Source organism: Cygnus olor, chromosome 1 (assembly GCF_009769625.2).
Source record: "Cygnus olor isolate bCygOlo1 chromosome 1, bCygOlo1.pri.v2, whole genome shotgun sequence".
Taxonomy (NCBI): Eukaryota; Metazoa; Chordata; class Aves; order Anseriformes; family Anatidae; genus Cygnus; species Cygnus olor.
This window is the reverse complement of record NC_049169.1, coordinates 121,707,434-121,732,437: the sequence shown is the minus strand read 5'-3', so window position 1 is coordinate 121,732,437 and position 25,004 is coordinate 121,707,434. Positions and strand designations below refer to the sequence as shown.

The window sequence follows — 25,004 nt, the reverse complement described above, 5'->3', positions numbered from 1 at the left end:
ATTAGAAATTAATAATCAGTGAATGACATAGCTGAAATCTCACAACACTGAAGCATTTGGAGTGAATATAAGAACAGCTTGGAAATAAATAAGCCAATACAAATCTCCATGCTGTCCTTCTCAGCATGTTTTCTATAGATGGAGAGGTGAGGTATCACTACACTACACTATTAGCAGCATTGCAAACGTATACCAGGGGAGAAACCATCTGTACTTAAAAACAAAACAGAAAAAAATATAACAACAGCAAATAAAGCTCCTAGGCAGGGGTTAGAAAAGATGGCAATTAATTACTAAAATCAGTCAAGAAATATGGTTAGTTTTTCATATGAAGAAATGAGTTTTCCTGATGTTCCTTGTTTCAAAGCACAGTTTTTTTGTTTGTTTTTTACTAAAAAAAACAAAAACAAAAACAAACTCTTAAAAGTAGCAGAACATATGTTTTCTGATGTACACAGTAAAATACAAATTCCCCGTGAAGTTAAACTATTAACAGAAGAATTGCTATCACGTTGCCCAGCTACAAAAGTATTACTGATGTGTACTAACTCCTAATGATGGTATTTCATAGAAGACAATAAATCAAAATACATCAGAGATACGAAAACAATTAAGGTTACTGAAAAAACAGCTGAAGGAGTGGGAAGAAAGCAAATGTCTCATGGTATGTATATTTCTTTGCAAATTTAGTTTGAAAATACTGATTTGTAGGTACTAAAATAAGCGTTCTACATAAATTCTGCATGTGATTTATTAGACCATACTTAAGTGATATTTCTAATTCATTAACTTGATTTACCATATGTTAAATTATCTCTGTTATTTGCTACTCCATAATATCCTATTTAATAAAAACTGACCTGTGAGTCAAATCACTTTTTCTATCCCCCTAATCTTGTTAAATATAATAAAAACTCTGCTTTTCCAGTATGGCCCCAGATATGAAAGAAAACAATTAAAAATGCATTCATTTTCCTTATGTGTTCACTCAGTATCTATGCAGATCTTGGCCTAATTTCACAGAAGATTAGTTTCATCTTTCTTACATCTTCTGAATGTTAATTTCCGTGTTTAGTAGCTTTAATATTAACGTATACAAGTTCCACAGAAAACCTATTAAAAGCAAATAGGTAATCATAGGCAGATAAAAATCCAAGCTAATGTCTGAAGATCTGAAATTTAAATTAATCTGGCTACAATCAACATTAATCAATTATATTGGGTCTATCAGAAGACAAAATTTGTAGAGTTTTCTGGAAAAAGAGGTTACATACTAAAAAAATATTCAATCTAGGAACACAGAAGAGAAAATGAGGTTTTGCTGATGTATTTTACTTACTTCAGCATACAGTTTCCAAAAGTAATCACACATACAGAAAAAAAAAAAAAGCAAACTAGATCCCACCTACCCACCTATACTAAAAGTTAAGTTGCAGTATAAGTAAACACAGTCTCTTCTTACAAATTGGCTCCTGGGCTAAAATTATAGCACAACATATGATTATAATATTTTGAGTATATAAATAAAAAAAAATCTAGGTCAATATGAATCGGTTCATTATATAGAGAAATTTAATGCCATCTAAAATTAAAAGACAAACAGCAAATAAAGACGGGACTTCCCTCAAACTTAGGTTAAGGTAAGCATGTAAGAAACAGATTTTTGGCTGGACATTAACAAAGGAATATCTTGTACAATCCATGTAACACATTTCATACCGTTGTGTGGAAAACGGATTCTTAGATCTAAGGAATTTTGTTTGTTCTTTCTTTTTTTTTTTTTTTGGCTAATCAAATTAGAGTCTAATGAGTTTAAGGGAATTACAAATTCTCCCATCAAGCCAGGGTACTACTGCAGACTGTCTCTGGGGAGACAGCTTATTTCCAGAAGCATAATTTGGGAAAAACTCCATGGAGTAACAGACATGAGTATGTTTGTTGGGTCTCCTGATTCACACCCCTTCTGTTGCACAGGAGTACACACAGAGTTCGGATCCTCTAGAATTTTCTCTACCTTTTAACTTACAGTCTTTGCATCCAAATCCGATCTATTACAGGACCTTCTTGTCAAGCTGCTTCAGGTCCTGGCAAGCTGATTGTTCACAGCTCCAGAACTCCCACCCAGAAGTTGGGATTGTGATGCCAGTGGGACAGCCATCCCACTGTCCTGTCACTGGACTCTCGCTACTACTTCTTACTTCCCAGATGCCTCCGGAGAGGAGTGATCAATAGCTAGTGTCCCACTCCCATGCGCCTTCTTGCATTTTTTGACTTTTTGGCTCCTTCCTTCCCCACCCTGCTTTTATTCCTTTGGTGCCCAGGGTAACCATCTGGTGTCTACCCAGTTTAAACCCCTATAGTATCTTATTTCATTCCCTTCTATTTAAGAAAGACTGTTTGGTTTCATCAGAGGAGGAGTGACATCATTTCATAAGTGGCAAGACCAATAGGAACAGTGGCCATAAGGCATCACCTGTGGAAGAGTAAAAACAGGACAAATATGTAAGATGTTTTCCCCAAAATCTGCCTAAACTAAACACAGGCCTAATGAAAGTAAAAGTGTTATAGGCTGGCAAGGAAGACAGGGTGAAAAAGACAAAAATAAAAACAAAAAAAAATAGAAGAAGAAAGAACAACTTTAACTGGGACAGCTTTCTAAAAATTTAGCTTCATTTTTTGTTTAGAAATTATTTTCAACTTTGTCTTATTTGGCAGCAGATCAACAATGAAAACATACCTTGGTTTGCAACCAAAGGAAAAAAATAACTTTCAAAGTGCAAATGAAAACTAAAGTATAGATTATTCCTTCAAAGAAAAAAAAATGATTTCAACATCAAAGCACTGTATAATTTCAATGATGTGTCAAAACATTAATCTCAAAGTATGTGATGCATCTAAAATTTTGTACTTTAGTTCAAATGTTAATTGAGTTAAATTAATTGGCAGCTTAGTAACAGAATAATAGAAAATATTTACGTTCTAAATCGGAAAACAGTAGAAGATCCTAATTTTACAAACTGACACTAGTCTTCACAATACTTAGCATTATTCTTCATCTTAAAAATTCAGACCATTTTTTACTTAATTAGTTTTATGTATTTCATTTTCTAATCATTTCATTAAAGTATTAAAAGAATGCAAATAAATTACCAGCATAAAAACAATAAGATGTCTCTGTAAACATGAGAATACTCTGTCAAATTTAAAGTAATAATTTAAAAGTCTAGATCTTCATTTAATATTTCCATTATTTCTCCATAGGTATTTCTCCATAAGAATTCCTATAAAGAAATTCTAGAATTCCTATGAAGAAATACACGCATTATTTGTTTCTATTCCATCTGAACCTCACATCTTCAATGACCTTCCTTCACTGGAAGCCTAAATGATCCACTCTTAGGTTCTTTCCGTCCCCACCCCAATGTGACCACTTTGGTACAAAAACATACAGTTGCTCATCTTAGCCATATATATCTCCTTCATTGTTCATAAGCACTGTTGCTTCTTATTTTAGCTTTAGATATATAGGTACTTTTTAGTCTATATTCATAGTTGTGTGCATACAGTATGTGATGAATTAGAGCTGAGCAGATGGAAAGGAATATGAATTCATATGATGATAATAAATACAAAGGAAGGAAGTTGTATAAGGTATGTCTCCTGATGTAAAATCATACTCTGTGGTCCCCGTTCCTTATGAATATTCATTCCTTATGAATATCCAGAAGGCAGATTTCAATACCAATAATTGTAACATCTGTGGAGTTCGATCCTGTAATAGGAACAATACTCAGAATGAACAAGCTGAAACTAATTAGGTAGAGATAGTAAGTAGGAAGGGAAGAACAATTGGGAATAGTTTTGCAGAGGTCAGAAACGTTATTGCAAGTGAATGAACTTGATAAATCATATAATTAGTAAAGCATCACTATTATCAGCAGCTTTCACCTGATAAAAGTAAGGAAAGCTATTGAAGTGGCTTCAAATGACCAATGTGTGATTTTGAATACTTCCCTTCTCTCTCACAAGTCAATATCAAGGTCATTTCCTATTTACCTGAAAGGACCAAAGAGAAGATTGTGCTGTTACTACCTAGCTGCTTGAGAATACAGATCTCACCAACATGGCTTTTGTCAAAAAAGAATACGGATGATCTCCCTAACATGAGAGTGAGTAGAGGGAGAAGAAATCCCAAATCTCCAAACATTTAATAGCAGTGTAAATATGTTTCCTACCCAATTTATTCACCATCTCTTCCCCCACCTCCCCCAAATACTAGATAAGGTAGCCTCCTTTCTCTTGCTAGCTGTCTCACCAACCTCTCAACAGAGCAGCACTTATAATGGATCTTATTTTGATGAATCTGACACTGGATTTAAATTTCATTTTCCTGATATGTATAATAAGATAAAATATAATAATGAATATTATATATATATATATATATATATATACACACTGTGTGGTGTCTGTGAAGGCTTAACAATGCTTTTCTTGTATTCCTGGCTTGGAAAGGTCCTTCTAATATACAAAGCACCTTGTGAAAGTGGTCTTCAATTGTACAATAACTGGCATTGTCAGGTTTCAAAAAATTCACCACTGTTTGCATGCAGAAAAGTGAAGAATGTGTAGCTTTCCATATGAATTGCTTTCCATAATAAATGTGAAACAAGCACCAGCTTTTGCTTTACTATTCCATTTTTGTTAAAATACAAATCGAAGGAAAAAAAACAGGCGACTACACCAGGCGACTACACTGCAGTCAGCCCACAGCATAAGTGGACTGAAAGCAGGTTTCTGTGTTGTCCAAGCCAGGACTTAGAAAATAAAGCAAAAACTAAAGTCATAAAAAGCATTAAATACAAGCTTTAATCCCGATTGATCTATATATCACAACTGATGCTTCAATAACACTAGTAATATGATTACATAAAACAGCAATTCTTACAGCCGCTGTTCAGAAAGTTTTATCTGCTTAAAATCACCTTCCCTAGAGCGTGTACAAAAGAATGATTTAAAATAGAAGGGGAGAACTTAATTTTTATGCATCATTTCTTCATGAAAAACAATCAGTGTAAGAAAGAGTTTCATATAAGTTTGGTTTAGGATGCCATTTAGTTAATTAACTGAGCCATTTTCATTAGCAAACTCAACATTGACTTTAAAACAAAATCTATGTAATTTCTTTCGAGTGATGAATATTTATGAACCATGGTGTCTCTGACAAATGTGGAATAAAGGCTATACTACTAGAGGAAGATGAAAGCAGTCTACTAAAAATACATACAGAATTTTATTTTCAATGTCACCAGTGTTTCATATTTCCCTGTAAGGGAAAATGCCCCTGTAAGGCAAATATTTTGCAGGGTTTTTTTTGTTGTTGTTGTTTGTTTGTTTTTTAACTTCTTAAGTAGGTATTTATAATATTCACAAGTTTTATTTTTATTTAAAAAGAAAAAAAAAAAGTCCATTGATGCAGATGACTAAAGTAATCCACAAATGCAATGCACCAAATATTTTTCTGTTTCATTCGCCTGTCTAGCTTTAAAAAAAAAAAAAAAAAAAAAAACACAGACAAACAAACATATCCGCCCAACCCAATGATTCATTTTGTTTTTCTTACACGGTAATATGATGATTTATATCACAATCATCTGAATATCTATATGCTTTAATATTTATAACTAATTGACATTCATTCTGTTGTGTACTGTCTCAGTGATCTTCCTTTGACAAGGGCATTTTCTGAGCACAAGACCCTCCACCTAAATCTTTGTTGAATAATCTAGTCCACAACTTTCTTTTATTTATCCCTTTCTTTGCCCCATACTGAATTCCAGAAATCCAGAAGAAACCATAAAAGGTTTACAATATGATTCCTGCAGCCATTCTTAATGAAGGATCTTCTGACACAAGACAAAAAAAAATTAAAAAAAAAAAATACCCATAGTATTGGTATTCTGCCTAATTGGTTACCTTGAAGCTGTCAGTCAAAGTTTTCTTCCCAAGGGAAGTGGAGCCTGATTTATATAGGCGAAGAAGAGAAAATGGCAGGCCATAGTACTGCTCAGCAGACAGCTGGATGTACTGCTGTGGTTTCCCAGAGTAACACATCACTCTGGGTCAGACAGCTTATCATACCACAAAAAGACCAATCTCTTCTCACAGCTTGGCAAATTGAACATAGTAGTCCTATCTCCACTTTTGGTCATTCCTTGTGACAGAGTCCTTCCTGTCTGCTGCTGTGTATCATCCTTTTCTGCAGCCCTCCTTTTTAAGAATTATGTTATCTGATTGCTTTACTTTCAAGACTATGCCCAGTACTGAAAGGTTGACTTCCACGTGTAATCAGCTCACAGTAGCAATCAGTCAATAGCTAATTAAGCACATGATACTTTCTTCCATGCTGTTGCCTACATCTGAGGGAAGCTTCCCAAAACTGCCAAGAACTTTCTAAAAACTGTCATCTGCCTGACAAGCAAAATGAAGCCAAAAGGCATTGCAATGAAACAAATTACAAATATTTATACATGCAGTACCATTAGTACCTTAAAATGCAATCTATAAACTTAGTATCATTATTGGGTTTGCTCAGAGAGTCTTTTATAGGAACAACAACAAAAGATTGGTGTTTTGCTTGGTAGAGGAAATGGATATAATTGGAACTAAGATTTGTAACACAGCAATAAAATCAATATGAAACAGCAATTTCTGGTATAAGACAAATATGTTCTATAATTAATGTACAGAAAAACCATATTATATTTCCACAATAAACAAACAGGGGTATCTTTTGCATTATCTTTGCACAGCGTAGATTAATTTCAATGGGATGGAATTTTGTCTACAGCTATTTGTAGATGTAACAGACCTATTTATGGCATTTCCTAGCAATGAAGAATTTATTCTATTAAAAATTGTAGAAAAATAAAAATGTGGTGGTACTCCAGTTCTAGTGAATGATCCTACCTAGCAACTACTGAGCTAACATGACTGATAGAAAACAATTAACAGTTTGATTAGTTTGATTTCATTATCAGTTGGTTTTCAAGAAATATCTGTTTACCACTTTGAGAGAGGTGACAACTTTTCATTTTTAAGAAACATGCAATTAATAGAAAAGTTGAGAGTGTGGGAGTTACCTTAGATAAACAGTGCTCAATGTAGAATGTAGAATTAAATTCAGTATCATACCAACAGGCAATTCTCTGTGTAATGCTGATGCTGAATTTTCTAACAGATGTTTTTTAAATTCTGAGAAAAATGGCTAACAAAAGGCAAGGGAAGAAGAAAGGGGAGGTTTAGCTTTAAGGCTATTTCAGACTATTTAGTTTGTGAAATATTAATCATACAGGCTCGTTGCAATACAGAAGGACCTAAATAAACCTATAAACTATAAGCAGCAAATAGCAAAACTTTGATTTTAGATTCCTACAGTCTTCCTTGACAGAAATGCATGAAAGATCTGACATACAACAGGAGGGTCTGCTGGGAACTGAAGTTTAGAGAAGTCCAAATCACTGTAAGTGACTCATTGCTATGTGAGAGTATGTGAATCATTGGTCGCCACATGTGAAATATCTCTTACATATGTGATTATTGTAGTGCAGAAACATGTGATAGGATTTGCTTAAAATGCTTTATTTGAAATCAGGTATTTCAGCTAGATCAATACTACTTCAATATAAACTGTCAGCACAAATGTCTTTACAAAATATACTTTTTATATCCAAAGTACTCAGCATAACTTCTTAAATATATGATAAATATACTCCAGATTCGTATCCCAAACACAAACAACAAAAACAACACAGAAATTTCCTCTACTAAAAGATGCCATAAAATATGTTGGCAAGATATGTTGGCAAGTATTGTATATATACATACATACATTTATTTAATTATGATTTTATGGTCTCACTTCCTAGTACAGACTTTTTTACCCCCTGCGGAATTGGATTTCATAAATATTTTTTAAGTCTTTGCTTAAAGTTTAATATGAAAAGAACACAGAAGCAATGTGGCCTTATGAAGACACATCTAAAGTCTACATGATTAATATAAAAATAAATAGAAATGTTTACTTCCTACATATCCTGTGCATATTTATTAAATTTGCGAAGTCATCTATATAACCTAGTTCATCCTCACTTGAAATTTAAGTTTATATATTCTAAAACCATTTAAAATATTATTTTCCAGATAATGACAGTGACTAGGCTTAAACAGTTACAAAATACCTTTGAATTTGCTATAAATTACCTAAGTGGTCCCTATTGTAAACATTGCTTGAATAGCATAGCATAGAGCAGGACAGAATACAATAGTTGGAAGGGACCTACAAAGATGATTGAGTCTGACTGCTTGACCACTTGGGCTATCCAAAAATTAAAGCACGTTACTGAGGGCATTATCCAAAGGCCTCTTGAACACCGACAGGCACAGGGCATCAACCACCTCACTAGGAAGCCTGTTCCAGTGTTTGACCACCTCATGGTAAATAAATTTTTCCATTTTCCAGCCTGGAGCAACTTTGTGTCATTCCCACATGCCCTATCATCAGATACTATGGAGCAGAGACTGGTGCCTCTCTCTCAGGTTCATCTCCTCAGAAAATTGTAGAGAGCAATGAGGTCACCTCTGAGCCTCCTCTTCTCCAGACTAGACAACCCAAGAGCCCTCAGCCTCTCCTCACAAGACAAGTCTTCCATCCCTTTAACTAGCTTTAAGGTCCTCCTATTGATGCATTCAAGTATCTTAATAGCATTTTTACACCATGGAGCCCAGAACTGTACACAATATTCAAGGTGAGGCTGCACCAACACTAAATACACTGGGAGAATCACAGCTCTTGACTATGGCTATGCTGTGTTCAGTGCACCCAAAAATGTGGTTTGCCCTCTTGACTGCGCTGCTGGCTCATGTTCAGCCTACTGTCAAACAGCACTCCCAGATCCCTCTCTGCACAGCTGTCCTCCAGCCACTTGTCCCCAAAACTTGGCCACTTAGGAGTGAGAAAAGTAGAGACTTGCCATTTTGATGACGAATAGCTATATTAATTCAAAAAGAATGTCAGAAGATTACAGGGTAGAGTAAATGATAAGGGGTCCTGAGGGAAATAGGTGTAGAGTTTCTCAATTTCAACAGAGATCAGCTTGCTGATCTCTTCTCTCTGGTGACCAGCGATCGGACCCAAGGAAATGGCACAAAGCTGCAACAAGGGAGGTTCAGACTGGGTGTTAGGAAAAGGTTCTTCACTGAGAGGGTGGTTGGGCACTGGAACAGGCTCCCCAGGGAAGTGGTCACTGCACCAAGCCCACTGGAGTTCAAGAAGCATTTGGACAACCCTCTCAGACATATGGTCTGATTTTTGTGTAGTTCTGTGTGGAGCCAGGAGGTGGAATCAAACCTTGTGGGACCCTTCCAACTCAGCATATTCTATGACTCTATGAAGTCTGCTGGCTCATCAGGACATGCTTGTCAAATGGGGATAGCTTCTATCACTGTACTGATGAATTTTAAGGAGTGAGGTAAATCAGCACAGACCCAACTGACCTGATCTCAATCTTCACTGTGGTCAGAAGTAAAGACAAGTTTGAAAATCCTTTACTGATCCTGTTCGTGCATACTTACAAAAACAAACACTGCAGAATTTCCTAGTGTTCTGAGGTCGTAATTAATGAAGAAATTAATGAAGAGAAGCTTTGTTACACATTTTGGTTAGCAGTGATGAGTGATACAACAGGTAAACTAACTACTTGAGAAGAAAGAGAGCTATCTACCATTCCAGTCAGGTCTTCGGGTGCAACAAATAAGAGCTTAATTTAACCAGAATATTTTAGATGTTACATTTCACCAAAATTCCGCAAAGAGCCAATCACCTTAATTATTTGAGACATTTGATAGGTCGTTTGGTTGGTTGGTTTGGTTCATTTCATTTTTAGAACGGTTGGTTTATATTTTTTAGGAAGTGCAGCAATAGAAAAGAGCAGTAGCATGTTGGACTTTTCAATGCAAAACCCCAACATGTAGATGCTTGGAAAGAAATTGAGATGCATTTTATATCATAGTGGAAAATGAATTTTCCAATATCATATCCAACCTCCAGCTTTAATGCTGTACTACTTTAATGCTACAAAACAATCAGAGAAAAGGAAGAACTTTGTAAAGTGAGAAAATATTTATCTCACATTTTCTACATAACTAATATAAATTTCTGGGTAAAAGTAAAACTGTTCACTAGCTCTGGCAAGTTTTGATAGTTTTACAAAAATAATAATACTAATGATGCATTAGGAGTTCTCAAAATATTTATTCAAAACACTATAGTGGTTATTATCTCTTTTGAGGAAGCTAAGCTGCTTTTTGTCTTTTGATAACATGAGTAAAGATATATTAGGATTTCTGATTTGAAAAACAAATTTAGAAATGGATATTTAAATTTCGTATCTAAAGTAATAAGATTCAGGAGAGTCTTCCATGAAATAATCAAAAGATTTATTTTTCAAAAATAGACATCTATTTAATGTTAATTACCCATTACAATTTATACATTTTTAGCACAATGTTGCTTTGTAAGCAGAAATGGATATTCGCACGGAGTTTTTATCTGAGAAAAAAAAAAAAGAGTGTGGTAAGTAGGACTGTTGAAGGTTTTCTTATGTAGAAGTGTAAGATTTGTACAAGATGGTTAGCTTTTACTACCTCTAGAAACATCACCACATCACAAATTATATTCATAGATGCTTTGTAGGTTTACAGGTAAGAAAGTAAAACCATGTGTTCCTCACTACTGTTTTAAATAGAAAACTGCTATTTATGTACACTGGAATTTAACAAGATAAATGCTGTGGCACAGAGAGACCTTACTAGTAACACATGTTGTGAAAACTTCAAAAAATAAGAGAACAATTGCACTCTACCCAAACACCCAACCCTTGCAGAATTTGTTGAACCTCTTTCACGTCAAGTGTGGGAGATTATGAAGTCATACAAATCCTCCTCTCATCTTCTGAGGTGAAGTCACAGGAACAACTAATACAGTAAATAGGAAATGACTGGGATCAACAGAGTAGCTGTTGGGGTGACTGTGAAGAATGAAGAAAGGAGAACAGAGGACACTCAACAGACAACCAAGATATACTATTTTTATAAATGCCACAAGAAACCCATTAGGAAATGCGCGGTATTTTCTTGTAAGCAGTTCTTTGTTTTTCTGTAACTTTTTCCATGTTGATGAATGACATGGACTGAAATACACAAATAGTACCATGATGAACCTCCAACTTATCTATATTTGACTGTTTAAAATTATTATGTTTGCTGTCATTTATTGTTAGGCTTAAAGCACACCTGGAAAACTAAAAGTAAGGTAAAATAAATAAAGCTAGAATCTAGATTGTATAAAGAACAAAGAATCTTAACTCTTCTAAATGCACTTAAAAACTTGTCCCAATAGAAATTAAGAACAAATATTCAGTAGAATGTCACAAAAGCCCTTGGTATGGTGTAATTATTGTCTGATTTCTGCAAAAACATTTTGAACATCATAACTTTTTCCTTGAAGGGACTTCAGAATGATTAATTGTTTCACATGAGAGTAAACAACATACTGTAGTAAGAGAATATTTATTAATATTTAACAAGAGAAAGAAAATTGATGGTGTTATTAACAAAAAGAGAGCAATCATGTATTTCTCTGCAGGACTCCAGATTTAACGTAGAACAGTGCTACTAACAACTTTTGCAACGTTTTAAACCTTCAGAATGTTGCAGTATAACCAAGTAATTTATTTTTACAATATTCCTATGAGATAGGGGGTTGCTCATAGGAAAATAGAGCAGCTGGAAATTTAAACAACTTTCTTGGTATTTCCAGACTGTGGAAAGTGACAAGATAAAAATGGTCTCTGTAAAGTACCTTACCCAAATATACCATCTTTCAGGGATTTACAGCACTAAAAATTTCCTTTTTCTGATTCTGTGCTACTGCATCTATTTATTCAGAGTGTTTTATCATGTGCGGGGAGGATGCAACTTTTTGTTTGTAAACTACCTTTGCCTCAAAGTTTTATTGGATGCAACAACTATGTGTTTTCCACTAATACCCTGAATGACAAAAATGAGCTACAAAGCTACTAGACTTGAAACCTTTTGTAGGAAAAAAAAAAAAAAAAGAACACCACCACCAATAATAATAATAATAAAACTTAGAATTTAAACTGAAAAGGCAGCAATTATATAAAATCCTTTTTTTTTTTTTTAATATATATTGTAAAATGCAGTTCTTGTAAAAGAATTGTTAAAAAAAATCAGTGAGTATCATACCACAGCAATATTTACCTCATTGGAATCTCACTTGCATTTTCTTTGGAGTCAAATTTTCCAGATTTAAAAAAACACTGCATCCAAATTTTAACCTTATATCAGATTAGAATTGATTTGTTAGTATAAGCCTGATTTGCTATCATCTTTTATTTTATAGATGGCAAAAAATAAAATCTTTCAGTCTAAGATAAACCATTTCATTTTCTTCCACCTGCAGTGAATGTGTATACTTACATCGATTGTGGACACTCATAGAGCTATTATGACACACCTCCTAAATGACTTCATCTAACTAAACTTCAGAAAACAAACAAACAGATGTCTCCTGTCTCTTTATGTCTCCTTATGTCTTATGATAGTCTCCAGTTCTTTTTGACAGTGGTCATTAGGATGACTTACAGTATAGCATGTAAAGTGGAACAAAAACTGATGTCTGAAGTCATTAAAATGACTAAAAATGCCTTTGATTAGCAAGTAGGTTATAGGGCCCAATTCCTGATGTGGTCTGTCTTCTATAACACATGCAATCCACTGTATCCAAAATAGCTAAGAATCTCAATAGTTTTAAATCAATAAAGCCAGAAAAACTTCAGTGTATGTAGCTTAAAAGAACTGAAAAGAAAAGGGCTTTTTTACCTGCTTGGAAATTGGAAATAAAACTGGCATTCTTATTAGGCTACAAATGCTTTAATCTCATTTCAAATCAAAAGCACAGAAATCAAACTGTAGCATTTTTTTTTTCAAAGATCCCGTCCATCCCACAAACAATAATAGTAGCAATTGTAGTAGTTTCAACTGCAAACTCAAACTAAGTTGCAATAACATGCTGAAAATTTGATGTCATCACAAGTAATCTGTGAATAATTACTACTCAAGGCAAGCTACATGAACTATAACCTTGTTATGACTTTGTCTTCCTGCACTTTCTAGGTCCATCTGTTTTTCTCTGCACTTGGTCAACCAACCAAAGAAGACCTATACTCCTCCTGGTGGTACAGAAAATGTTCACAAATTATAGCCATGTCACTCCACTCCGATTTCTTTTTTGTCTATATAGCACAACAAATTGATTTGCTGTGGCAGTGAACAGTGAAATGGTCTCTTCAGTGTCTAGTAATTAGTTCTAATACTACCAGACAAATTAAAAGGCAGCAAAACAAAATGTCTCCATCAGACACTTATAATAACCTTCATAATACATACAGTAGATGTTGTGAAGACTAAGGTGGATAAATGAGAAGAATGCTGATTTTGGCATCCAGCTTACTTTCGGATAATCTAGCTCATCCCTCTTGGCTGACACCAGACCAAGAATATTATTAAAGAGTAATAAACTCCTTCCAGCAAACCTCTGATTCCATGGTTCACTGGTCTCAGACCTAATCTATCAATCCATTTACTGCACACTAAAAGGTAAGAAACCCATTACAGATCTGTTATATGCCCTGGCAGGTGGTATATGACAAGAACTGAATTCATCACAAACTCCAGTGCCTAGTACCCCTTTTGTATGCTTTGAAGCACTAGGTGGTTAGCTTACTTGGCTATCACAGCAGAAGATACTTTGTGCTTTGAAAATAAATGAAAATTCTTGATGTGAAGACATAAAAATGGTTATAAAACACTTCATTTTTCATATTATTAAGACTTCACAAAGACAGAGTTATTTTCATTTTTACAAGAAATACTGGCTTTGGAGAGGGTATAAAAAAAAAAAAACAGGTTAGAATTTAAAAGTCATGCTTTCAAATGTGGGCTTTAATCTTCATTCTCTGCTTAAACTGTATCTGAGGTAGTGGCCTATTAGAATCACTATTCAATAAAGGTGTCTGAAAAAATGTCATTTTAAATTTATGACTATATAAAGGAAGAAAAACTCTTCATGTATCTATTCTCAAGGTCATCAGCACATGATATAAACACCTAAAAGCAAAGACAATACTGAAGCAAAAGCAAAAAAAAAAAAAAGCTTCTTTTATGTGACTGCAATTCCTTTCATACTCAATTTCTTTTCTCGGCTTATTTCCATTGCTGTAGGGTAACCGTTTCTTTGACTCTAAAGAAGGTTTGAATATGACTTATTTCAAATATGTCACCTTGAAGGTTAAAACTCACAGTGTTGTCACCCCTTCCACTGTTTTGCAGATCAAAGCAAAACAAAAATTTGTCATAAACTTAGGAGATATTTGGCTACATTTTCAACTGGTAATTTTTGATTGTCACAGCTTCTCTAAAGTAAACAGAATTACTCCAGCATTTACTAAATAAGGAGCTACCTTATGTTATTTATGTAACTGTCAAGTACATTTTGTATTTTGAACATAGTATCATCCTGCAAGATGAGATAATCAGAAACAGTAGATTGTTACACATTCCTTCCTAGCACAGATGCCAGAAAACAAAACAAATAGCTGGAAACAAAGGATTCAAGCTTGAGATATACTCTTAGATGGTAATGGAGGGACAGAGAAGCCCCAAAGGAATCTCTATGCTGATGAGGCTTGCCCACTGGGCTTTGAAGAACAGGAAAAATATATCCTCATCAAAACAACTGACTATAGAACCATCCCGCTACAGTGACCTACTGAAGATCGCCTAATATAAATGTGCCAGAGCTGTGACGTTTGGCTCGCAGTAAAATCTGTGTGGGTTGGTCTTTTTTTTTTTTTTTTAGTGCTTACGGATCTGTAACAGAGGGACGCACACGTTGTCTTCCTTCAGTTAGGCCTGGTGACTTTCCATGACTCCTAATTTTTGTTACAGACCCTATGTTCCATAGATAAAACTAACAAAATTAATTCCTTCAGCAACATAAAAACGTATCTGTTTTCCTATACAAGCACTGAGTGCTATGTAAAAGAAAAAAATATATTTTTTTCCCCTTCAATTTCCAAAAGAAGGCAGAAAATGAGAAGAGGAAAATATTTAATATTTTCATTCATATTGGGACAAATCTAATGACAGAAAGCCAAAAAAAGCTTCTAACTTTTTTTTTTTTATGGTGACCTTTCAAGATCATCTGAGAAACAGAACACCTTCAGAGAAACATTTGAAAACCTCACTTAACATGTAAGGATTTGAATGTCATAATTTTCAAACTCATTTTCTGTTTATTAAAAAATAAATTGCATTTTCCACATCCTTTAAATTCAGCAACTAAGGTAGAGTGAGCACTATTTTGTTTTATATATTTCCACAGGTAGACAAATAAAATTGAAATAGTGCAGTTCAGTAATGATCACAAAGAAAAGTTCAATGTTCTTGGTTTAATCCCTTTTAGCTATAAATGAAGTTTTCACCTGGTAAATTCCAAGCTTAATGGCTTGCCAGAATCATTACTTAGGTCTGTTGCAGCTTGTAAAGAGAACGATTCACTTTGTCCACCATATTTCATACAAACCTAATACTTTCAACAGCATTCATAGTTATTTGGGTTGCTCTGCCTATGACAAATAACCTGGATATTTTCTCTACTAGCAAGCAGAAAGTGGAAGTACGTAAGTTCTTAGATATGACTTTCATACAGAGACAAATTAGTTTTTCTTAGAATGTTAGTGCTATTTTACTTAAAAATAAAATAAAACAAACAAAAAAAAACACAACAAACAACAACCACCACACATATTTTTGCCTGAAAGCTAATGATTTTTTAATATTACAGCACAGATATTCAAATCATGGTTCTTAAATTCAGCCACATATATCCTTATATAAGCTAGTAAATAGCACTAGTTTTGATCTTGAAGTGTTCTGAATTTTTTTATATACACTGATTTCAGAAAACCATTCTGTAGAGAAAGAGATACTTCTGTCCAAGCACCTAAATAATGATTTACGCACCCAACTCCAATTTTATGAATGTGATCAATATTATCCATTTTTGCTTGAGCCATTAGCTAACAATCTGAAATTTGCCAGACTGTTTCTGTTAAGTAGAAGAAACTAATGAGAATTCCACATCAGATAAATTCCTGTTTATTTACTAGAACTGTACTTCAAATATCAATTATGTGAACACAGTTGAATATTTCAAATATCAATTATGTGAACACAGTTGAAACAAAGGCAGAACTCTTAACCAGAAACTGTACCTTGTCTTTTCAGTAAGGTACTCAGAAGATCCATTTTATCTCCTTTTCTTTTCACAGATAAACACGGCTAATCCCCCCTTACCCCAGCATCCTGGTGACTGTGCCATCAGTCTCTGGGGAAATCCTTCAGCTGCATTTTCTAGATTATACATTGACCTGCCCTGACCAGACTGATCCATACTTTGTGTGGTGGTCCTTTAGATAACGCTTTCTACCATTTCTGCTACACAAGGTCTGTATGGAGAGCACTCTTGAACCATATCTACTATTCACTGTCAACAGTTTCCAACACAAAAACACTCTACTTCAACAATAAGGAACAACATAATCCTACCTTACTTCTCTCCATTAGTATGGAGATCCTAGAAAGCAAAATGAGTGGGACTTTGCTACACTGAAACCAGAACTCAAAACTCATGGTTGGAAGAAGCATGGTAGAACATGAATCAGTAGTTGCAGCTTCTACCCCAGTGTTGGGGAGAGGAGAGAACTAGGAAGTGTTTCTAGAAAAGCAATAAGCTATTTGCTACTGCCTCTCACACACCTGAGTCACAAAATCGGAATATTTGCTGTACCCTTAAAACAAACAGGCTACAAAAATGATGCTCCGCATTCTGCCCTTAAGCAGCAGACCTGTAATTTAGGGAGTTAATGTGGATGCAACATCGCTTCAGGCACTCATGATCTTGTGTTGTTACTGTTTCTCACAGCAGTGTATTGCACACATTTTTCTTCCACAGGTTCATTATGTGTACAAATGTCTCTGCAGGTTCGTCCAGAGAAAAATAATACATAAGAGAAAATATATAATGCAAATATTTGCTGCAGATTAAAATTTCGTATCACAGTTACATCACTAATATGTCTAACCTTTACCAAGCGATGGTTAGCCTCCTTCAGTGTACTCTCAAGCTTATGTTTTCTGTCTGGATCCAGTGATGCACTTCCAAGTGCTATTCCACCAGATTCATTTAATCGTTTCAGTATTCCCTTGTGTGGCGGCAGCTCTTCAACTTTTAACTGGAACAGACAAATACAGCAGTTAAGATGAACTGTGGTAGAATTTTCAGCTCTCTTATCTTCACCCTTATTGATTTGTCTATCAGCTAAAGGAGTAAACTCAATTCAAGATAAAATAGCCATGGCTTTCTGAATATAGAAGGGCAGAAACCCCAGAAAGAAACTGTATTAGTGGATCAAGCCTACAGAGAGAGATAAACCACCAAATAAGGTGTTTCTCAGGATATTGATCACTGTTGTATGACAAATTTCCACCTCTGGATACTCATCAGCTCATGTATACAGATATTAATAATCTTTCGATATGGTAAAAAGCATATTAAAGCCCACTTTGGAGAAGGTCTTTTCCATGTTCTGTGCTGTGAACACAATCACCCAGACAGTATGTGGTGAAAAGCCCTCCAGTCCAACCTCATAATTAAAAATGTTCATATATACTCATAGAAACATCAAGTAAAGACAAAGAAAGCAAGACATCATCTAAATGTACCACTTCATCATGTATGTAGTTACTGCAAGCTATCATCAAAGTAACTTGATATATCAAGTAAGGATAATGCAACTAAAAGATACATTAACACAATCAAGCAGGTATTAAATAAGCCACAGTGCATTATTCTTTGCTGCATCAGAATATATTCTCTTGTGTAGCTCCAAAAGAAAAGATGGAATGTAAAAATGAGCTACAAATAATAATAATAAAAAAAGCTAGCACCTTTAATTTTGGACTACTTATTCCTTGGGAATGCTACGTTTGGGAAATATTTGTATATAAATAAGAAGTGGGAACTTCATGGATCTAAATAATCAGCTTAAACTTCAAACTTGTAATCATGTCTGGAAATGATAAGATGCATTTAACATCCCATAAAATTGCATCTTTGCCTTCATTCTGAAATCCCTGGCTATGGAGGCAAGGCCTCACAAATTCTCTGTCCAGCTCACAGATATCTTAAACTAAACAGTGAGAGGCATAAACCTAGCACATGATTAGGTCTTCATTTCCTCAAATACCATGCACTACTATTTATCCTATCTCTGTCTACTTAGAAAGGAACTTGAAAAAAGATTTTACTAAAGCATTGTTTTTATTTTTTCTCGCGTTTTGTTAAACAGCATTTAATGTTCTTCAATGTAGATAATTGATGAATTAAGAAAATGATAAATTAAGAAAACAGTAAGAATAAAGCTCATAATACCTTTACTTTGCCAAGACAGTCTCTTAACTGGTCTTCATTCCCTGGTTCAAGGGGAATAGCAATGATGCTCTCTGTTTCCTCTAACCACAAAATCAACTTGTTCAAGTCTTCTTGAAATTCTGATAAAATATTCTTTTCTTCCTCTATCCTGTAAATAAAAAATAAAAAACATGAAATTAATGTTTCCACGTGTTTTATGTTTTGTTTTGTTTTTTTTTTTTTTATGTTGAAATGTTCATCCATACTTACAAAAAGACTAGGGAAAACAATTTCTTATAATTTATATTCATTCTTTTTAAAATTGTGCCATAGATTTTTCCATGCTAAAATTATCAGACCAGTACCCTTTTTATGTGGCATTATTTCAATATATTATTTCAAATACATTTGAAAAGAAATATGCAAGTCATAATTTGAAACCTCACCAAATCAGGCTTCCAGGTATTGCAGAGAGCAGACACACACAGACCAAGACTTGTTCATAATTCAGCCCAGATTTTTGACTGAACTAACAGCATGGAATCCCAGTATCAGAAATTTCTAGCACCAAAGTTTCACTAAAATGGATCTGTAGAAAGTGCCACTGAAACCCATTTGGACACATTGTACAAACATATATTTTGGTGACTGTGCGATATACTTTGTGTAAAGCATTCCAGTCCAGATCCACAAAAAGTATGTAAGGTCTGTAGTCCCTATGAAGGAATAGGATAGACAAAGCAGACATCTAGGATTAGGTGAGATAAGTCCTATGTCTACAACTCAGCTGTTGATTCTCTCACCCCGGTTCTCTTCATTGAATACAAGCTGTCACTTCTAGGGTGTGATACATGGATTCATCTTAAATGATTACAGTAGGAAGAGAGACATTTTGCCTTATGGGCTTTTTCTTTAATTAAAGTGAATCCAGATTATAAACTAAAACATAACCATTGCAGGTGGCTAAAATCAGATAAGACTTCTTACACCATGACTGTATGAATATATGGAGATGTACGCTTTTGTGCCTAAGTTTCCCAAAGCTATCAAGATATGTATGGAAACAATTTCAAGGGCAGCAGGAAAGAGCATTGGCAGAACCTGAGCCCTTTGGGACTAACATTAGGAATGGATATCTTCTGAAGGAGAAAAATTCTATTACAATAAATCACTTATAATTTATCCTCCAAGATTATTCACAAAACTAAGGTTACACTGAGTCTTCTCTGTATGGAAAGATTAAATAATATGTTACTTATGATCAAAGCAAAAGATCCAGAATCAGATTATTATTATTAATTATTATTATTTCCAAATCCAGCTGAGTTTGAGAAATTAGGCCATTTATTATGCATAATAAGAGGCTGTATTACTGTTTTTAGTAGAGAATCAGGTCAGCACTGTTAATATATTATTTGTGAATGTTAAAAAAAAAAAAAAAAGCAGTAACGAAATGAAAATGCCTTTAACTTTCTCTGGTCTCCCACATTTGCCACTTCTCAGGACTGAGCACGAGGTCAGTGCCCACAGAACACTGAGAATTCACACGGAATGAAACCTATTTTAAACTACGCCATCTTTTATTTATAAGATAGGTTATTTACAGATTTTTATTATTATTAGCAAACTATGTTTTCTAACGGCTGACTTGAGCAAAGAACTCTTTAGAAAAGACACATGAATAAGCTTCAGGCAAAAGAGAATCAATAAAAAGTACCAGCTTCACGTTACCTAACACGAAAATACTGAAAACAATTGTTGCTTGACACACCTGCATGACTGTCTGAGAAACAGCTTAGAAACTACAGGTTAAAAACTTTTATTCAAGAAAACATATAGAAATTTCCAACAGTCAGTATCTCTCAATGCAGTTTGTACATCCAAAACTCCCAAATACTTCTCCATATATTAAGAAGTCCAAGTTTATCAATGAGATCTTATACAACTTTCTTCCTCTGTAATTTTCACAGACAAAAAAAAAAAAGAGAGAGAGAGAATTGCAAAATCTGTAAAATTCCTTTCAGATAACATCCTTGATTACAAAGTAAACTGGGAGAAATCTGTTTTGGTCAGCTGGGAAAATTCTAGTAGGGAAGAGGAGCATAAACTTATCAGCTGAATTAAATTTCATTTCATAGCAAAAATTTCATCTGACTTCACGTTATAAGCAAGAAATTGTTATAGGTGAATATATTTGAGGAGGGAAAAAATCATGCTATTGGAATACTGACTATTATAAAATAAAATATATAAATAATTCTTAAATTTATTTTATATATATATATGTATTATTTATATAATGTAATATATATATATATTATAAATATACAAAATAAATACGGCAGCATATTGGTTGAATGTAATTCAACTATTATTTTACACAACTCCCAAATTAGCAAGTACTAATGGAATTTACCTGCCTTCCATCTTATTGGTGTTTATTGTTTTTCCTTAACAAGACACCCTCACAAGATGAGAAGTGCTATACTGGGTGATTAAACACTCTACAGGCTCTACAAACCCCACTCTGAAATAGTAGACTAAAAACCAGTGTAAAGTACCAAGGACAATACTCTTCACCAGACTTCACCATCTAGATGCTACATCCTACAGTCTGGATACACTAAACATGCAACATCTTAAGATGACCTGGAAAATATGATAGCCACCACATATTTGACAGTCTCTGGGTATCTTTCCTGGATGGCAAAATGCAGGCAAAAAGACATCACAACAAAGGAGTTTTTGAAAAGTGTTTCCATTCTATTTACAAGTATCAAAGACTTTAAGAAAATATTTCCAACTTTTTCTCTAAATCCATCCCTTCTTTTGTGGTCAAAATATCTAAGAAAGTAGTAACTTCAACAATATATGCAGTGAATATCTGGGATATGAAAAATCTTACTATAAAACAATATTTTACACTGATGTTTCCAAATAATTATAAATAAATAGCTCACACTTTCAAGTTTTTTTCTTTACAGTACAGTTTAAAAATGGTCTCTGTTAACATCTAAAATATGAAGCAATGTTTCTTTGTTTGCATTCAAGTTCAATGATTTTTGTAGAATTTAAGCTTGTAGCAGTGATAATACTGAATGAGATATTTAAAACTCTCTATCTACAATTAAGTACTAGGTGTTTTATTTCCTGAGTCAATTCAATGCATTTAGATAAGAGAAAAAAAAAAAGAAGGAAAAAAAAAAAAAAAAGCACTAAGTTCTTGAAATACTGGTTGCAAATTATAAATATTCTTAATAATGTTTTCAGGAAATTGACTTGCAGTGATTATGGATGAAAAAATATTTATACAGAAAGCGCAAAATGTATTGCTAAGTATTTTTAAGTTCAATAATAAATCATGCATACAACCATAATAAATATACAGTTTGTGTAAAGGAGATTAGTAGAAACCAGGAGAATTTAAAATGGAGGGAGTTTTCTCCTAGCTCAGATGGGCAGAGAAGGGATTCTCGTTCATGTACACTGCACTAAAGTACAAAAAAATCAAAATCTTCAATCTATATTTCATAATTCTACTAGGTGTGGAATTGAATTAAATGGTACTCCACAGCCCAAAGAAATTCAGAAGTAAAATTTTCAGAGCCAAACAGGTAACTTTGAGCCCAGATTTCCAAGGCTCGGGAGAGAAGATCTTTAAGCAGAATTAGACACCATAGAGGCATAAAAAGACTAAATAAAACTGGCCTGCTGGAAAAGCCCAAGAGGTTTAAGAAAATTCCAGAAAATAAGAACTGACAAACATCAAACCACTTATTACTTTTGGCTACAACCACACATCTAAGAATTTGAAGGATGCGCAGAGGGGAGCAGTGAAGGTATTTCCCAACAGAATAAAGGTCCCTCAGGATCTTCAGCCACATAGTGAGAGAAGGCTCTGCAGTTTGTACAGGCAGCCGCCGCCTCGCGGGATCAGCAGCTCTTGGGAGAAATGCGTAGAGATGCTGTGCGTTGCACCCTTCTTTAAGTTGCATACCCATCTCCACCCACCCCCTAATTTAAGCTATCTAGGCAAAACCTTTTTTTTTTTTTATGTTTTATATATAAGTTTATTTTATTTATTTATTTTAACAGAAAAATTACACTCTAAAGATTGAGATTTCCTTATATTGCTAGAGAAAAGATGCACTGACACAGGTTGACCCTGGCTACCAACATGCACTATATTTTCCTGTGGCAAAAACTTCTTGGCAATATTTTTAGGCACTTTCAGAAACTAACACTGCAACTTCTGAACATACTGTTGTTTTCAAGAACAGCTCTGTGTTATGTTTTCTGTTATGCTGTAACTGTAAAAGAGAAAATATCTGTTTTTAAATGAAGTCCATGATGTTATTGATAATTTATATATATATAAAATAAAATGTTCATTGAGAAGATCATTTATTTAATTGTATTGAATTTTGCCATGCATGTTACTATTGTATTTTTTCAATGATTTTTTAACTATTATAATTGCAGTTTTATTATAAATAATTATTTGATCAGCTAGGTAACTGAAGTTAAACCATTTTAAATTCAAGTTTGGCCATAGCCTTCTAGCCATTGGCAGCAGATTTCTCACAGAGGTAACATTAATTTGCTCTGAGGAGAGAAGAGGAAAGCTTGCTAGATGGGGCTTCTTACAAGAATTGTTCATACTGTAAAGCTATAAGCAAACCCGATTCATTAAGATGCACTGTAGACGACTTATTTTTCTGTTTGTTCTTCCAGTCTTTAGCAGCACTGGAGAACCATTGTAGCAAACTGAGACAGGGTGACTCCATGCCATACATATGTTCAAACAGTTTTGTTATGTACTTTTATTATAAATTTATAATTTGTTATGTATGCATATGTATGTCATATAAAAAAAAAAGTCATCAGATCTATATTTAACCTTGTCATGCAGTAACAAGCTGCATGTACCCAATCTGGTGGGACAGAAGCAGGTCAGGGCACTGCGCTTACGCCTGCAGGCACCAACAGGCACCTCTACGAGTGGGACAGGACCAGAGAGAGGAAGCAGGAGGGACACAAAATGAACCTGGCCTTCCTCCCCTCCAGCCCCAGGGCCAGCCAGACCCCTGGCCCTGCCTGGGGTGGGTCACCGCTGGCCAGCACAGGGTAACTGGCTGCTCCGAACAAGCATCACATTGCTCATCTAGGAAATGCGCACGTGTGTAAAGCATCGTGCACCGTCACTCTGACTCATGTTCCCTCATATATGCTCATGTATATGATGAGCACAGAAGGTTTTCAGAAATCAGACCAAAAAAAAGTGTTTCATAAAGGTCTGTCTTTTTATCCCAGTCATGAAGAGTATGTAGGATAGTAATTAAAAGGTCCATTGCAATTAATGGAAGCTGCAGGTGCACTTCATAATTTACTTTACAATTTGCTCTTGGCCTGCTAGAACATTACTTCTGTTATAAATAACATCCTGCATGACAAGCACCATATTACACAAGCCACAAAAATAAAGCACTCTTAATTCAGCTATTTATTTATTTATTCAGCTAATGCTGAACAAGTTAATCACATAAAAAGTTTTAACACGATGACTGCTTGAAGCTTTTGAACAAGCTGATTTCTACCACCATAATTACATTTGGAGCAACTGATACCTGTAATTGCTAAGTGTTTAAAATCATGACTGCAATGACAAATTAACAGTACGTTGTTAGGGACTTCCAAATCTCAGCCTAAACAAACTGAAACAAGGAGCATGAGCCACCAGTTGTCCATCAACACATACAGAGCAGCTCTCAAGAAAGCAGTTGGGAGCACATCTTGCTGGATGAGCAGATGAGTAAAGATGTAATTCCAGCAGCTGGCCCTAAGGAGCAAGGCAGATTCATCTCCAGCACAGATCTGCATGCTGTTATATACACATCACTACCTATCTTTTAAAATAACACCTAAGTTCCCCAAAGAAACCTTTTAAACTAATTCACAGTTAGCAAATGATCTATTTTATTAATACTGAAATATAACTCACCTTGGTTGATACAAAATTCTCAGCTTAGAGAAGAACAGAAGAGAATTTCATATGTAACTTTTGGTCTTCCACATGACTATTCTCTGGCGTGTTACTTTACGACTTCTGTACTAAAACACCACAGATTTCTATTTGTATTTCTAAACTCATAGGAACCCCTTGGTCAACTATTCTGACTGCACAGATGCTTATACAAATTCTATATACATTTTGCTTCTGGAAGCTCACATGCTCAGTATATTCAATATTTAAGTGTTAGGTAGTCAATTAAATTATATAAAAGAGTCAGTTTTCCTAACAGTATTATATGGAATCAATAACAAATTCTTATGTCAGTCTGCAAAATACCTTGGGTACATTATTGACTATCATTAATCCTTAGTTATA

General features: G+C 34.5%; 1 protein-coding gene across 17 annotated transcripts in view; it reads right to left on the bottom strand.

Annotated features, from left to right (window-relative positions):
* The window catches only part of DMD (dystrophin), a 1,063,969-nt gene that overhangs the window by 380,521 nt on the left and 658,444 nt on the right, over positions 1-25,004 (bottom strand). For all 17 annotated transcript variants that reach the window (XM_040530986.1, XM_040530983.1, XM_040530994.1 and 14 more), the window contains 2 exons: positions 18,638-18,785; positions 17,289-17,438 (listed from right to left, as the gene is read on the bottom strand). In XM_040530986.1, the coding sequence (XP_040386920.1) occupies positions 17,289-17,438; positions 18,638-18,785 (298 nt within the window). The remainder of the gene's footprint in view (positions 1-17,288; positions 17,439-18,637; positions 18,786-25,004) is intronic.